Below are 14,651 nucleotides of genomic sequence, written 5' to 3'. Positions count from 1 at the left end.
CAACAAAATATAGGTCCATTCTAATTCAAATTTATTATTACTCAATGAAAAATTTTCGGACATTCGTTAATATTTCAATAAATTTTTTTTTTATGATTTTTTGCTATTCACTTTCAAAATTCATGAACTGAAATGATCAATATTTCAGAGGGAGTGGAAAAAATTTTTCATTAAAATGAGTCTAAAAAAAAGGTAAACCAGAATACTTGAACTATTACGCCCACTCTATCCATATGACCTATTGAATTAGATTAGGCACATGATAAAGCAAGGCAAATCCCTATTATCTTCAAAACCAAATTTTACACCAACATATCCCAAATGACAAAGAAACTGCAACACCCAGAAGGGGCTGTTTGAATTTTAATTTTATTATTTTTTTTTTTTTGATGAAACATTGATAGTTTAGCAATTTGGAGAAAAAAAGGAGGGTTTACAATTTTTTTTAATACATTTGTCAATAACGTGTTTGTCCACTGCTATTATCTATAGACTCCCCAACACGTCTCGGCATTGATGCAATAAGATGGTCTATTTCTTCTTGAGGGATACTATCCCAAGCTACCTATACTTCATGTCTCAGAGCCGCCAAAGTCCGTGGGGGCTGGGATAAATTTCCAAGCCTTCTACTTATATGGTCCAAAACATGTTCTATGGGCGAGAAATCGGGGAATCTGGGCGGCCATGGCAAAAGATTCACATGAGTCGCTTCGAAAAAGTTTAAACGCACTCTGGCAACATGAGGTTGTGCATTATCTTGCTGAAATATTGGATTCTCAAGCCGGTTGAGGTAAGGGAATTATATGACTCCACTATTTCTTGAAGGTACCGCAGCGCTGTCATTTTACCTCGAATAGAGACATAAGGTGACATCAAACTGAGGTTCACGTCTTTCTCCCCGACGTCGTCTCACCCTTCTTCAGCCATCATGTGCACACAAGGAGAATCGAGATTCATCAGAAAAGACGACCTGATGCCATTCCACGTTCCAATATTGTTCTGCACCACTGTAATCGTTGCCGGCGATGCTCAACTGTCAGAGGCAACAAAATATGGGGTCGATATAGCTGCAGCCCCAAAGACCTCATTCGGACAGTTACAGGATGGCCTTGTTCTCCCAACCACTCATCAGCCAAAGATCGAGTTGTCGTAAATCGGTCTCTGATGGTCGTAAGTCTTAGACGTCGATCTTGAACTTCAATTGTGCTTCTTCGACGTCCGGTGCCTACTCTTCTTCGATTTTGCAGATTATCAAACCACGCTTGACAACTTCTCGTAACAGTAGTTGGATTTCTGTTCGTACGGTTAGCGATTTCTGGAAATGACAACTCCGCCTCCTGTAGACCAATAATTCGACCTCTTTGAAATTCACTTAGCACACGTGCTCTAGGCATTTTGACAACAACTAAACAATCGACTTTGGATCTCCTCGAACCGCTGGTTTGTTGTAAAATTTAAAAAACTTGCAAAAAACGACCACAATATTCAAGTCCTGGGTTGGAATAAATTTATCTTGGTTGTCCATACATCCCTCGAGCTTCGCCCTCTATGATATAACTAGCCAACCTGCCTAGTTGTTATAATAACAATACTTCACACACACACATGTATCATAAATAGATAATACTTCCAAAAAAAAAAATTACATTCGCCCATCGACGCCTGTTATAATCCAAAATATTCGAAAGAAAAATATCTCGTTAAGTTTTTTGCTTCCTTGTCAATAAAGCCTCGAAATTATTACGCATAATTGTATGGCTCTCATTCAACTTGACTGCCAATAATTAGGCTGTCTTATTGTTTTATTATTTTGTGCCTGGTGTGTTCGATTAAACCACTAATGAATAATTCATAATCGGCAATGGTAGGTACAAAAACGTTCCATGACAGTGTGTTTACAATTCCAAATGATCGACCTTGTGGTGTTCTGAAATTGCCTCGACAATTTCGACATTGTATTGGAACATCCTTTGATGGTACAAGGAAGCCACTGACTAAAATCGAATAGAATCGAAGAGGATCGAAGATATACAAAAACAGTCCATATATTGAGGACACCAGATCGGAATTTTTTTCCTAGAATTTTTTTTTTCAAACGTACACGGTGATCCAAATAAGATGCTCATGGAAAGCATCTCGAGAACTATAAGACTCAGAGAAAAAGTTTTCAAGGACCCTCGAGCTCTATTTTCGAAAAAATCAGAAAGCAGACCAAAAATATCTTGATTCATTTTCAAGTTTCTGGAGAATAACTGTTTCAAATAATTAGCTATATCTTGGTTTTGTTCGAGACATTCAAAAAATTCCAAAACGTTTTGTCTGTAATTTCTATGGTTTATATGATACTTTCAATAGATCATGGAAATTAATCACCATTTCAGAGGTATAGAGCAAAGTTGAAGTTTCTTAAATGGGACAACCTATATTTTTGAACGCATTTTTTTAGCCGCAGATTAGTTGAAAATCATCCTGTTATCGAATTTTCAAAATTCTTATCTATTTCGAAGATATTGAGTTTGACTTAATTGTTTTTCATAGGACACTCCTATATAAATATTTACTTTTATTTTGAATTAAATTCATTCTGTTTTTTCAGTAATTTTTATGGTTTATATTTTACGCATAACCCATCAAAGAAATTAATAACCGTTTCAGAGATATAAAGGAGAGTTGGTGTTTCTCACATAGGACACCCTACATAAGCTTAATAAAATTATAAAATGGACACAAAATGAATAAGATTTCGAAATAAATAAAACATATTTATATTTATCCCATAAAAAAAGTCTGTTATCCTTTTATTATTATATATATATAATTATATAATATAATGTATATTATAATATATATTTTTTCGATGGGATAGCTTATACAGGGTGTGGCGTAATTGATGGATAATCCTGTACTGGCGAATAGGGGAGGTCATGGCCGACCAGAAAATGTAAAGTTATGTTCAGTAAAAATATCACAGTTTTCGAGATATCGGACAATTTCATTTTTTTCTAAAAAGTGCAAACATGAGGGTTATCCTACTTTTATTTTCTAAATTAAGCAAGCTGGTAGGAATTTGGTAGTTTATCTCATAGTACAGCTATCGGAGAGTGAAATAAAAAACAATGCCCAAAGATTTGTGATCACAGCATTGAAATTGGTGAATAAAGGTACACTTTTTAGAAAAAATGAAATTGTCCGATATTTCGAAAACTATGATATTTTTATTGAACATAACTTTACATTTTCTAGTCGGCCATGACCTCGCCTATTCGCCAGTACAGGATTATCCATCAATTACGCCACACCCTGTATATGAATATATTTCATATATTTCGAGATCTTATTCATTTTGTGTCCATTTCATAATTTTAATCAAGTATTATGTAAAGTGTCCCATTTGAAAAACGCTCTCTATATATCTCTAAAACGGTAATTAATTTCTATGATGTGTTATGCGTAAAATAAAAACCATTAAAACGTAAATAATGGTTTTAATTTCATACACAAACCATTAAAATTACTCAAAAATCACAAGCTGCATTAAATTTCAAAATAAATCTCAAAATAAAATATATTTACATACATATAAGGTGTCCCATCCAAACAATGAAGTCAAAAAACTCAATATCTTTGAAACGGATAACAATTTTAAAAAACCGATAACAGGATGCTTTTCGACAAATCTGCGGACAAAAAAAACTACGTTGAAAAATAAAGGGTGTCCCATTAAAGAAACACAAACTCTGCTGTATATCTCTAAAGCAGTAATTAATTTCTATGAATTGTTATGAGTATCAAATAAACCATAAAAACTAGTTAAAAAAACGTTTTAGAATTTTTTGAATGTCTCGAACAGAAACCAAGATATACCGAAATATTTGAAACAGTAATTTTTCAGAAACGCTCTGTAACTCGAGAACGAATCGAGATATCTTTGGTCTGTTTTCTGATATCAAATTATTTCGAAAAAAGGGCTCGGGGATCCTTGAAGATTTTTCTCTAAATCTTTGAGTTTTTGAGATGCTTTCAGTGAGACGAAAAATAATTCATCGTTGACATAGTACCACAAAAGAACAACAGAAAAGTAGAACTTTTCAATGATCATATCAGTCATAATATAACGTTTTTATTGTACTTTTAAAAAAAAAATTACGATTCACTTTCTACTTATAAAACCAATACTCTCTTAAACATTTGCCATTACTTAACATTCGAATGAAATAATTAATAACGGACAACAGGAAACGATAAATTCAAAATATTTACGTTTTTTATCGGAGTATTTCTACGTCTTATTAAATTCGGATATATTTCTTCGAATGGAATATAGGAAACAACTTGTGAGTTATGAATTTCCGACAATTGAAGGCCATGCGAATGCATCAATCTTCATAATTCGAAATTACGAAAGACTAAACCAAAAATGATCAGAATACCAAGAATCGGGATATTAATTTTTTCCTTGTTAATAATTAACAGGATCGAACAAAAAGCGGGCGTATAATACTCTCCGAATTTTATTGGTTGTAGTTCCCAGTTAACGTTCGTTAACACTGCCGAAATGAGAGGTTGTTTGTTCTGCGAAGGACACAAACACACATTCATTGAACAGTTATGCACACACAACAGGTAGTGAGGAAATATTGTAAGGAGCACGCGACGTTTTCCGAGCACGCCAAACGCCTTATCTCGACGATATCTTTGTTTTGCGTCTACCCGCAATTTTATTGTACCCACGAATTCACCAGTTTGATTAATCGTTGTTATTGCCAAACAATTAGGCTTCGAACAGCAGGCTCTAATAAAGAGTGTTTGTATCGTTATGAATCTACTGAATGTTTTTGGGTACAATCCAAAATTCGAATGAATAAATCCATCTGTAAATAGACGGTGGATATAAAGGGGGCTAGTGAATTTGTGCGACAAACTTCAGGGGTGATTCTTCATGAAAAAAATTATGAAAAGTTGCCATATAACTTCCGAAATAAGGGGTAATGAAGTATTTATTGCTCTTAATTTTTGAAAGAAATAATGGTACGCCACTGGAATATTTCAAAATGAAAATCATTTTTAAATTGCTGCTTCAATTTGTGATAAAAAAATTTCTCGTGTATTGTTTCGTATGTGGCGCGTTTTTATGCAAAAAATGAAAGCCCTTAACTTTGTCAATAACTATCTAATAATTTATCAAAGGAAAACACGCGTTAAGATGTTTTTTTTGTATGAAAACGGCGCCTTATTTTTTTATTTTTTTTTCAAAAAATCAAGAGCAATAAATAAACTTCAACACCCCTCATCGCGTGATACGGAACATTTGTAACTAATTAATGTTTCATTATTTTTTTATGTAGAATCGCCCCCTGAAGTTTGTCGCACATATTCACTAACATCCTGTACAGGATGGTCCTGATTTCAGTTCAATATTTGGTGTCAGATAGAACATGAAAATTTCATGAAAAAAAGGTTCATATAAAACATACATAACGGGTGTTTTTTTTTTCGAGGTATATATGTAACTTTAAGTTGGCATTACTGTTCAAAAGATGACGACCGATTTAACAGCTGTCAAGTGATTTATTCTCAGTTTGGTTTGGCAATTTATCATGAATAGACTCACGCCTGAACAACGCTTGCAAATACTGCAATTTTATTTCGAAAATAATGGTTCTGTGCGGAATACGTACCGCGCACTACGTCCATTTTATTTTGTTTAGCGATGACGCGCACTTCTGGTTGAAATGCTACGTCAAAAAACAAAACTGCAGCATATGGAGTGAAGCTAATCCTCAAGTGTATGTCGAAACACCGTTACATCCAGAAAAACTGACTGTTTGGTGCGCTTTATGGGCTGGTGGAATCATTGGTCCGTACTTCTTCAAAAACGATGATGGCCAGAACGTTACAGTCAATGGTGATCGGTATAGAGCCATGATTACCAACTTTTTCATTCCTGAATTGAACAACCATGATGTCCAGGAGCTGCGGTTCCAACAAGACGGCGCAACACGTCACACAGCTCGTGCCACAATCGATTTATTGAAAGACACGTTTGGTGACCGCCTAATTTCACGTTTTGGACCTGTGAATTGGCCTCCAAGATCTTGTGAATTAACACCGCTAGACTACTTTCTGTGGAGCTATGTAAAGTCATTGGTCTATGCGGATAAGCCACAAACCCTTGGCCATTTGGAAGACAACATTCGCCGTGTTATTGCCGATATACGGCCACAAATGTTGGAAAAAGTCATCGAAAATTGGACGTCCAGATTGGACTACATCCGAGCCACCTGGGTCATATGCCAGAAATCATATTTAAAATGTAATGCCACAAGATTATCTTGCGGATAAATAAAATTCATGTCAATCGAATAATCCATCGTTGTTTTATTGCAATTTAAAGTTCTATAGCTCTAAAAAATACACCCTTTACATACAAGCTTAATTTTTCGAGATACAGGGTGTTGAAGTTTGAACAAAAATCTACAAAAATTGGCGTAGTTTATTATAACTCCTTCTTCAGATGGCCTTTAATTGAACATTTCAGAAGGGATATTTATCGGACACACTGAGAAAAGAAATTGTTGAGAATATTTTTATTATTTAAGTGCCTGATGAATGTTCTTTCTAAAAAGTTCAATCAAATGCCATTTGAAATACACTACGCCAATTTCTGTACTTTCAATTCATCACTAATGCGAAAATTTGTAAAATTAATCTTTGTAGATTTTTGTGGATATTGTTTGCTTTCTACACGAAACGATATAGTCCATGAACAAAAAAATCAAGAAAACTTTTTTTTAGTGAAACTCTGTTGATTTCAAAACTGAAATCGAAAAAAGAAACAGTGGTGTTGATTTTCAATCAAAGGATCATCGCACCCCTATATCTATGCCACTGGATAATTTTGGCAGGAGACAACGATCACATAAATCACATACGACATCATATTACATACACCTGTTCTATGGTCTCCAACAGGCGCATGAAGGAACGAGTGCTTTTCTCAATTTTTTTGGGAAAATAAATTTCTTGAAACTTCCACTTAAATAAAACTTATTATTGAGAAGAGACTGATTGTTTTGAAAAAAAAAGGAATGATCTGGTGTGAATTTCGATCTGATGAAATAACTGATCCAAAATTACTTCTTAAAAAATAAAATAACATTTCAACGACTTCTACAATTTCAGACAGAAGGGTTTTGTTATCCACTGACAAAATATTTTGTTTATTCTATTTGACAATTACAATCCACTTTATTAGCCTAACAATAATGAATAACAGAAAACACTTTTTTTTTATTTCTACGAAATTGTTTCAACAACAAGAAAAACTCAAAAAAAAATCCAAAGCCTGCCAAACAATTCATTTCGCGCAACAAGTTAGTTGCTTAATTGAGATATAAATTTCATGGAAAACAATAACATTTCATTGAGGACATTCGAAATATCCGATTAAATTATTCTACGTGAGTTGAGAACAATTTGTGTTTATGAACAGCGAGCTGCTCCAAGAGAGAAAATAAATTCCATTCGGCGAATTTGTTGAATCTTTTATAGCTTGTGTATACCTCAACTTATTTTCATATCTTGTGGCGTATCTACCTAAATAGATGAGAAACACTTTTTACCAGATACGTCAGCATAATATGTTGTTCGTATTGTGTTATGCGAATAACAGTATTACATTTAAATAATTTTCATATTCAGTTACACATTTTTTTTTTAATATTGTTCGAACAGTCTCTTTTTCTACAAAGCGACATTACATAATCACAAGATTAACCCCAAGATCATTCAAATATAAAAATACTGGGTGTTTCTAAATTGGTTCGATAGATAATAAGGTTTTTCCTTTTCAAGATAGTCTTTTCATTGAATATCCTTTTTAAGGTCTGCCTGTCAGCCTGTGTTTCCGCACATTCTTGAATAAGAGCTTTGATTTCTATAAATTTTCAGATTTGAATGAAATTTGGCGTATGCAATCAGTATGAGTCACAAATGGTCCCATACAAAATTCAACTTTTTCAGATAAATAGTGCGAATTAACAATGAGCAAACATAGAATTTCCGGTATTTCCATGTCTTGCATCCTACTGATAATTAATAAAATTGGAATGGTATTGATTCTAAGACGTAGATCTAAATCTAAGCTTCTTCAAATGGAGCTGGAGCATGCGCAAATGTGATTTTCTCGGTATTTCCATATCTCACATTACACTTATTCAATGTTAGTGAAAATTGGAATGGATATTCGGATGTGATAGTAAGTGCTTTCACAAAAATTTTGGCTAGATCGATATACACACATCGTCGAAAGTCTTGACAACTTGATGGATGTAACATGACAATTTTTTATTTGTGGAATCTTCACTATCTTATCACTTGAATGAAAACAATAAACCAGCAGAAAAAATTCTTCATGAGAATATTCAGGTATATTCGAAGTTAATCAGTTCTCAGCGAATAACGAGAGTTGTGATAGAGAGTATTTCTTGAAAAATGCCAGAACATCCAATTTCTCATTTTGACCGGGCAAGAATAGTTGTCCTACATCAAGAAGCTTTGTCGAACCACCATATTGCGCAACGTTTGAATATTCCACGGACTTCAGTAATGCCCGCCACTCACGAAGCGTTTTTTCGAGCGTTTGGTAGCTAGCGTTCAAGAGCTTGCGCCGAAATGGTAGCTAGTCTATCATCCCTTGCTGCCATCGAAACCTGCCACTCGAGAGGTTGTTTACTTGTTTTATTGAGTATCCGGGTCGGATTTCAGATGGTCACAGACAGCTGGCAATTTATCAGGTACCGTCGGAACTTCGTAGCGTACCAAATTCTGGTGCAAAATGAAAAAATTTTTGATAGGTTTCATCGAAATATTTAGGCAGAAAAACCTGTCGATGGAAAATAAAAAGTTCAGCATACGCAAACAGGAATATCAAAAGTAAAGCCTACAATGCATTAGCGAGCTCATGTTTATGGGACTTTTTATTCTTAAAATTATCCCAGGAATCTCTCATTTTCCTTCGTAACTCCATATATGTAACAGCCCTTAGAAGTCATTTTTTGAGTACCGATTAGTCTCAACCGGTACCATAAGAAGCAGTGCCCTATTACCGCCTAGGCCAACATAGGCCATGGCCTAGGGGCGGCACAATTTTAGGGGCGGCAAATTTTTCGGTGAATAAAAAAAAATTCTTTAACTCCTCTACGAAAATGTAGAAATAGCCATCTTCGAAAATTTCGCCCATTTTTTCATTACCGATGTATAATTCTTTTGAATGGAAGATAGAAATATTGTTGCATTTTTCACACCCCTCGGTAATCTGAAAATCAAAGGAGCCGCCCTAAAACCGAACAGCAGTCGGCACTGTCGGCGGTTAAGCGCATCAAAGAGAACGTGGAAAACCTATCCTATCGTAAATTGTAATTGCTACTAATAAAACACGGATTACTGTCAGGGAAATCAGAGGACTGGCATAATATTTAAAATATGAATGCGGCACGTTTGATGAGTTGCCCTAGTAGGTATTATTTTCAATGGATGCAAGTAACTAGTTAAATTTTTTGCGTGAATTTCGGAATCGGCACTGGCAGCTCGTCAGTCCTATTTTTCCGTCCATGCAATACACTCAGAATCGAGAACTAACCACTATAGAGTTGTCGCCAGTCATTTTTAAACATTGCTAGTGCAATTTTTAGTATAAATAAATTTTGTGGGAACTTATCTTCAGATCTACTTGTTCATTCTTTTTTTCGCAATGTCAAGAAAACATGAAAGTGGTTGTGAATATAGAAAACGAGCAAAGGAAAGATCAGAAAAAAATGAGGAACTGGTGAAGAAGATTCCCAAGATTGACACCTTTTTACAAAAAGGTGATAAAAAACAAAAAGTGGACTCGACAGAGCTGAGTGAAATTCAACAAGAATTCGATCAACCTTCAACAAGTGGTAACAACACATCAAACAAAGCTGAAAGCATTATGGAGATTCCGGAACAAGTGGAATCTTGTGAAAATCCGAAAAAAGCTTTTCCAGAAATTAGCGGCAGTTCAGATAACTTCAGTGATGATCCAGCTCTGTGGGATGAAATAACAGAGGAGTTGAGGCAGAATTTTATCAATCGTGGAATTAAACAAAATATTGATTTATTAGATTTTGAAGCTTCAAGAAGGAATTACAATGATCGCGTTCGATATTGTTCGAAAGGATTGTTTAAAACCCGATTGAAAAATGCCGAGACTCACACTCGCGATTTCTTGATTTACTCTGCCAGCACAGGACGTCTCTACTGTCTGCCATGCCGTTTATTCAATGGAAAGGTCCGTTTGCATCTACCGGATTTAATGATTGGAAAAATCCTATTACTATTGAACAGCACGAGAATTCACAGAATCACAAAAATTGTGTCCTAATTTTACTCCAAAGGCAAAAAGCAGCTGGCCAGGTAGATGCACTTCATGTTAAAGAATACAAGCGGGAAGTACAGTACTGGAGAGAAGTTTTAAAGAGAGTTGTTGCAGCGATCAAGGCATTGGCATCAAGAGGACTTTCATTCAGGGGTTCGACGGAAGTATTTGGTAGTCTACATAATGGCAATTATATGATGCTATTAGAATTTCTAGCTGAATTTGACCCTTTTCTTGCTGATCACATTGAAAAGCACGGAAATCAAGGCAGAGGGAACGTATCTTACTTGTCATCATCGATTTGTGAAGAAATTATCCAAATTATGGCTACAGAAGTTCTAAAATCAATTGATCAGGAAGTTACAGAAGCCAAATACTATTCAATAAGCGTAGACTCCACACCAGATATAACGCATACCGATCAACTGGCTTTTATTACTCGCTATAATAAAGAAGACGGAAAACCAGTGGAAAGATTTTTAGGTAAGATTGAGAAAAGTTGTATTTTTTTCTTAATGTTTTCTCATTTACCAATACTGAAATGATGTTACTTTCAAAAAATGTTTTTAAGTGTAGCTATTTTATCAATTCCAGTTTATTAGTAAGAGCGATTAATGATCGAAACGTTTGAAATAACAAATTCATTACATATTATAATAATTTTGACATAGAAATGAAAATTTGAATTGATTTATGCAATGTAATTGTTCTTGTCCACGACTATTTTATAATATGCACATATGAATTATAGCAGTGAATAACTTATCAGCATCGTGATAGACTGACTGACAGTAAGATCAACCACCAAGCTATCAGCGCGGTAAAAAAAAGGCTACTGATGGAATCGATGTCACGTGAAAATTTTGAACTTTATTTTGAGCTTGCAATTTTCAGTGCGAACGCAGAAAATGTTGTCATCGCTTTGGAAACTACTCTAATTTTTGAAAATGCAGATTAATTCGAATTTTACCCAGGAAATCGTGGATAAAATATAGTATTCTACTCACACATAATTACTGATATTTACTAGGGTGAATAATAGTTATCTTAATGAGCTCATTGAATAATTTGGTACTAACTTAGGTAATTTTACTCACAGGATTTATACCAAATCCGGGACACAAGGCTGAAGACCTTTATAACGCTGTTATTAAAATGATGGAGGAGCATAATTTCAATTTTGCGAATTGTAGAGGTCAATCCTATGACAATGCGGCAAATATGTCAGGAATATATAATGGACTGCAAGCAAAAATAAAAGAAATCTCTCCTTTGGCATATTGGATCCCATGCGCGGCTCATTCGCTGAACCTCGTCGGAGAACACGCTGCTGGATCGTGTAAGGCATCTCGGGATTTTTTCTCACTTCTTCAGGATATTTACGTTTTCTTCTCAATCTCGACTGCTCGCTGGGGGATACTAATGAAACATCTGACTGGCCCTTCAGTGAAACGATTATCTACAACTCGCTGGTCGGCGAGATATGAAGCTTGCAACAGCATGAACCAAAACTGGAAAGAAGTTGTCGCAGCTTTGAGTGAAATTGATGAGCGGGACAGGTCTAAGACTGGGAGTGGAGCAAAAGGATTGAAAATCAAGCTAACATCTCTGGAAACCGCAATAATGTTCGCTGTATGGAGTCCAATTTTGGAAAGATTTGATAAAGTGAGCGAAGCAATACAGAAAGTTGGCATTGGTATAGATGAAGTAGTTTTGAATTATGAGTCATTGGTTGATTATATCTTAGGATTAAGAGATCAATTTGATCGATTTGAGAAAAAGCGAAGATCAGTTCTGGATTTGAGAAATATCGAAGTGAAGAAAGAAGAGCCACAACAAGAACTGTTCCTGCTGATGAAACTCGAGTGGGACATACTGCTTTGAGTGGGAGGGAAAACTTCAGAGTAGGGGTTTATCTTGTTATAATTGACTATCTAACATTCTAACAAGAGAATTGAATCAATGTAAAAATTGCTACAAGGGTTTTGCTGCGAAATTCTCCTTTTTATTAAAACTGCAATCGATTAGTTCTGAAGAATTAGGAGTAGCGGTTACTAATCTCATCTCTAGTTTTCCTCAGGATTTAGATGAAAAACTCCACGATGAATGTTTGCACTTCAAATCCTACTTAGGACAGTTAGAACAACCTCCAAAAACTCTACACGAGATGAGTACCTTCATTAGAAGTGATAAAAGCTTAGTGCAAGTGTTTCCCTACATCGATATTACAATTAGAATGTTTTTATGCACTTTTGCAACGAACTGTTCAGCAGAGAGGTCGTTTTCAGCATTGAAGCGAATTTTATCCTATTTGCGATCTAGCATGTCTCAAGAGCGTTTGAATTCTCTGGCCGTTTTGTGCATTGAAGCTGAATTGTTGAAAAAATTAGACTTCGAAGCTGTGTTGCAACAATTTGCGGAAAAGAAGGCAAGAAGAAAACCATTATTAGTTTGATTATGAAAGCTGTAATTTTTTACTATGAAATATAACTCTGAAACATTAGATTGTTTTATTTCCAGATAGAAAATTGTCTTTATCAACTTCTGCGAAAATCACGTATTTAAAAAATTTGAATTTTTAAAATTATCTTTACTCATAGGGGCGGCAAATTGTTTTTGGCCTAGGGGCGGAAAAGAGTTTAATCCGGCCCTGATAAGAAGACATTTGCATTCCTTGAATTCTAGGACAAGAAGACCTTCAATAGTACTTCGGCTATCACCTGGGCATAGAGCTACCCGTCGCCAATGGGCAGAACACCATGAAGACTGGCTGTTACCACAATAGCGCAACGTACTTTTTTCGGACGAGTCACGATTCGGTTTACAAAGTGATAATCGACGAGAAAGGGTGTTTGTGCCCTTTCAAGGCGGATCAATAATGTGTTGGGGGTATAATGTTCGGTCGCCGTACCCCTTTTATTATCGTTGAACGAACAACAACTGGTGCCATCTTCCTAGAAAACATCATTGAACCAAACATTGTTCCTTTGCGCAACGAATTTGGGTATAATTTCATTTATCAGGATGATAAGGTCCCATCACACCGCACACGAAGGGATCAAAACATTCTTCAAGGGAACAATATCCAGGGAATGAGCTGGCCAGCAAGCTCACCAGACATGAAACCAATTGAGCACGTAAGGAATTACTTAGGGAGAGTAAAATCCAATCGCCAAAACCAACCTTCAACTTTTCAGGAATTGAGTTTAGCCCTTCAGAAAGAATGGAACGATATGCCTGAAAGTTTCATTAATGACTTGACTCGTGGGATGTTTAGGCGTATTGGACAGTTGATTGAAAGAAGAGGTGGTAATAATATTGAATTTGGATTCAGTTGTGGAATAACTATAATTAATCAAAAATAAATAATCGATTAATTCAGATTTTTCTCATTTTTCCTATTTTATCTCAGCCTGCATAGAGCAAAAGAGTGAGAAACGAAAGTTTGTTGCAAGTTTGTAGTATTGTAGATTCAGTTGTGGAATAACTATAATTAATCAAAAAAAATAATCGATGAATTCAGATTTTTTTCATTTTTCCTATTTTGTCTCAGCCTGCATAAAGCGAAGAGTAACAAACGAAAATTTGTAGTAAGCAGTAGGCAAGAAGAAAGTGATTAATAAGTGAGTAAGTAGTTTGTAGTAAGTAGTGGAAATAGAGGAAAATATTCATCTCATTTTCAGAACACAGGTTGTTAATTTCTTGAGAAACCTAAGGGCCAAGACTTTTGACGATGTGTTTGTTGAGACTTGCATTAAAATACCGGAGACCTCAATATTTCACAGAATTAACAAGTAACCTCCACAATAATTTGAACTACTCAACATTTTTCATATTGAAAAATCGAGCCAAAAAGACAAATTCCATAAGCAACATTGGTATGGCCAACAGTAGAAGGAAGTGCAAATGTGAACAAATTGAGTTTTCAAATTTGAAAATTTTTCCATGAAACCAATATGTAATAATCGAAAATTGAAGGAAACGATATCCAAAACACTTGACGCGTGAATGATAAACCTCTTTGTTGAATTTATAGCGTTTCTCAGCAATTCTAAATATTTGCAAAGTTAAGATCCCATAAAAAATGCAATTTATAGCGGCCGCAGCAAGGATACTTTCTGGGAATTGAAAAAGCGCGAAAAAATAAATACTCGCACGTTCAACGTACAGAGAAACAATAACCGCATCGAACTGGGGTCGTTACTGCACGAAAGGCAAATAAAATTAGTTATTAAAGTGGTAGAAATAGTGT

General features: G+C 35.2%; 2 protein-coding genes across 4 annotated transcripts in view; one reads left to right on the top strand and one right to left on the bottom strand.

Moving 5' to 3' along the window:
- Nucleotides 1-14,651, bottom strand: part of LOC123673705 — a 177,176-nt gene that overhangs the window by 130,338 nt on the left and 32,187 nt on the right. The gene's annotated exons all lie outside the window — the stretch shown is intronic.
- LOC123673706 (zinc finger MYM-type protein 1-like) lies at nucleotides 9,099-12,902 on the top strand. Its single transcript, XM_045608328.1, has 2 exons — nucleotides 9,099-10,882; nucleotides 11,499-12,902. The coding sequence occupies exons 1-2, from the start codon at nucleotides 10,291-10,293 to the stop codon at nucleotides 12,281-12,283; spliced, it is 1,377 nt and encodes a 458-aa protein (XP_045464284.1). The 5' UTR covers nucleotides 9,099-10,290; the 3' UTR covers nucleotides 12,284-12,902.

This window comes from Harmonia axyridis, chromosome 2 (assembly GCF_914767665.1).
Source record: "Harmonia axyridis chromosome 2, icHarAxyr1.1, whole genome shotgun sequence".
In the NCBI taxonomy this organism is placed as follows: Eukaryota; Metazoa; Arthropoda; class Insecta; order Coleoptera; family Coccinellidae; genus Harmonia; species Harmonia axyridis.
Note: the sequence above shows the minus strand (reverse complement) of the source record. Positions and strands in the feature narration are given on the sequence as shown.

Bases quoted from the DNA above. Each gene is read 5' to 3' on its own strand.
- LOC123673706 (XM_045608328.1), top strand. From the start codon at position 10,291: ATGCCGTTTATTCAATGGAAAGGTCCGTTTGCATCTACCGGATTTAAT. The intron at 10,883-11,498 runs GTAAGATTGAGA...TTTTACTCACAG, and splicing joins ACCAGTGGAAAGATTTTTAG to GATTTATACCAAATCCGGGA.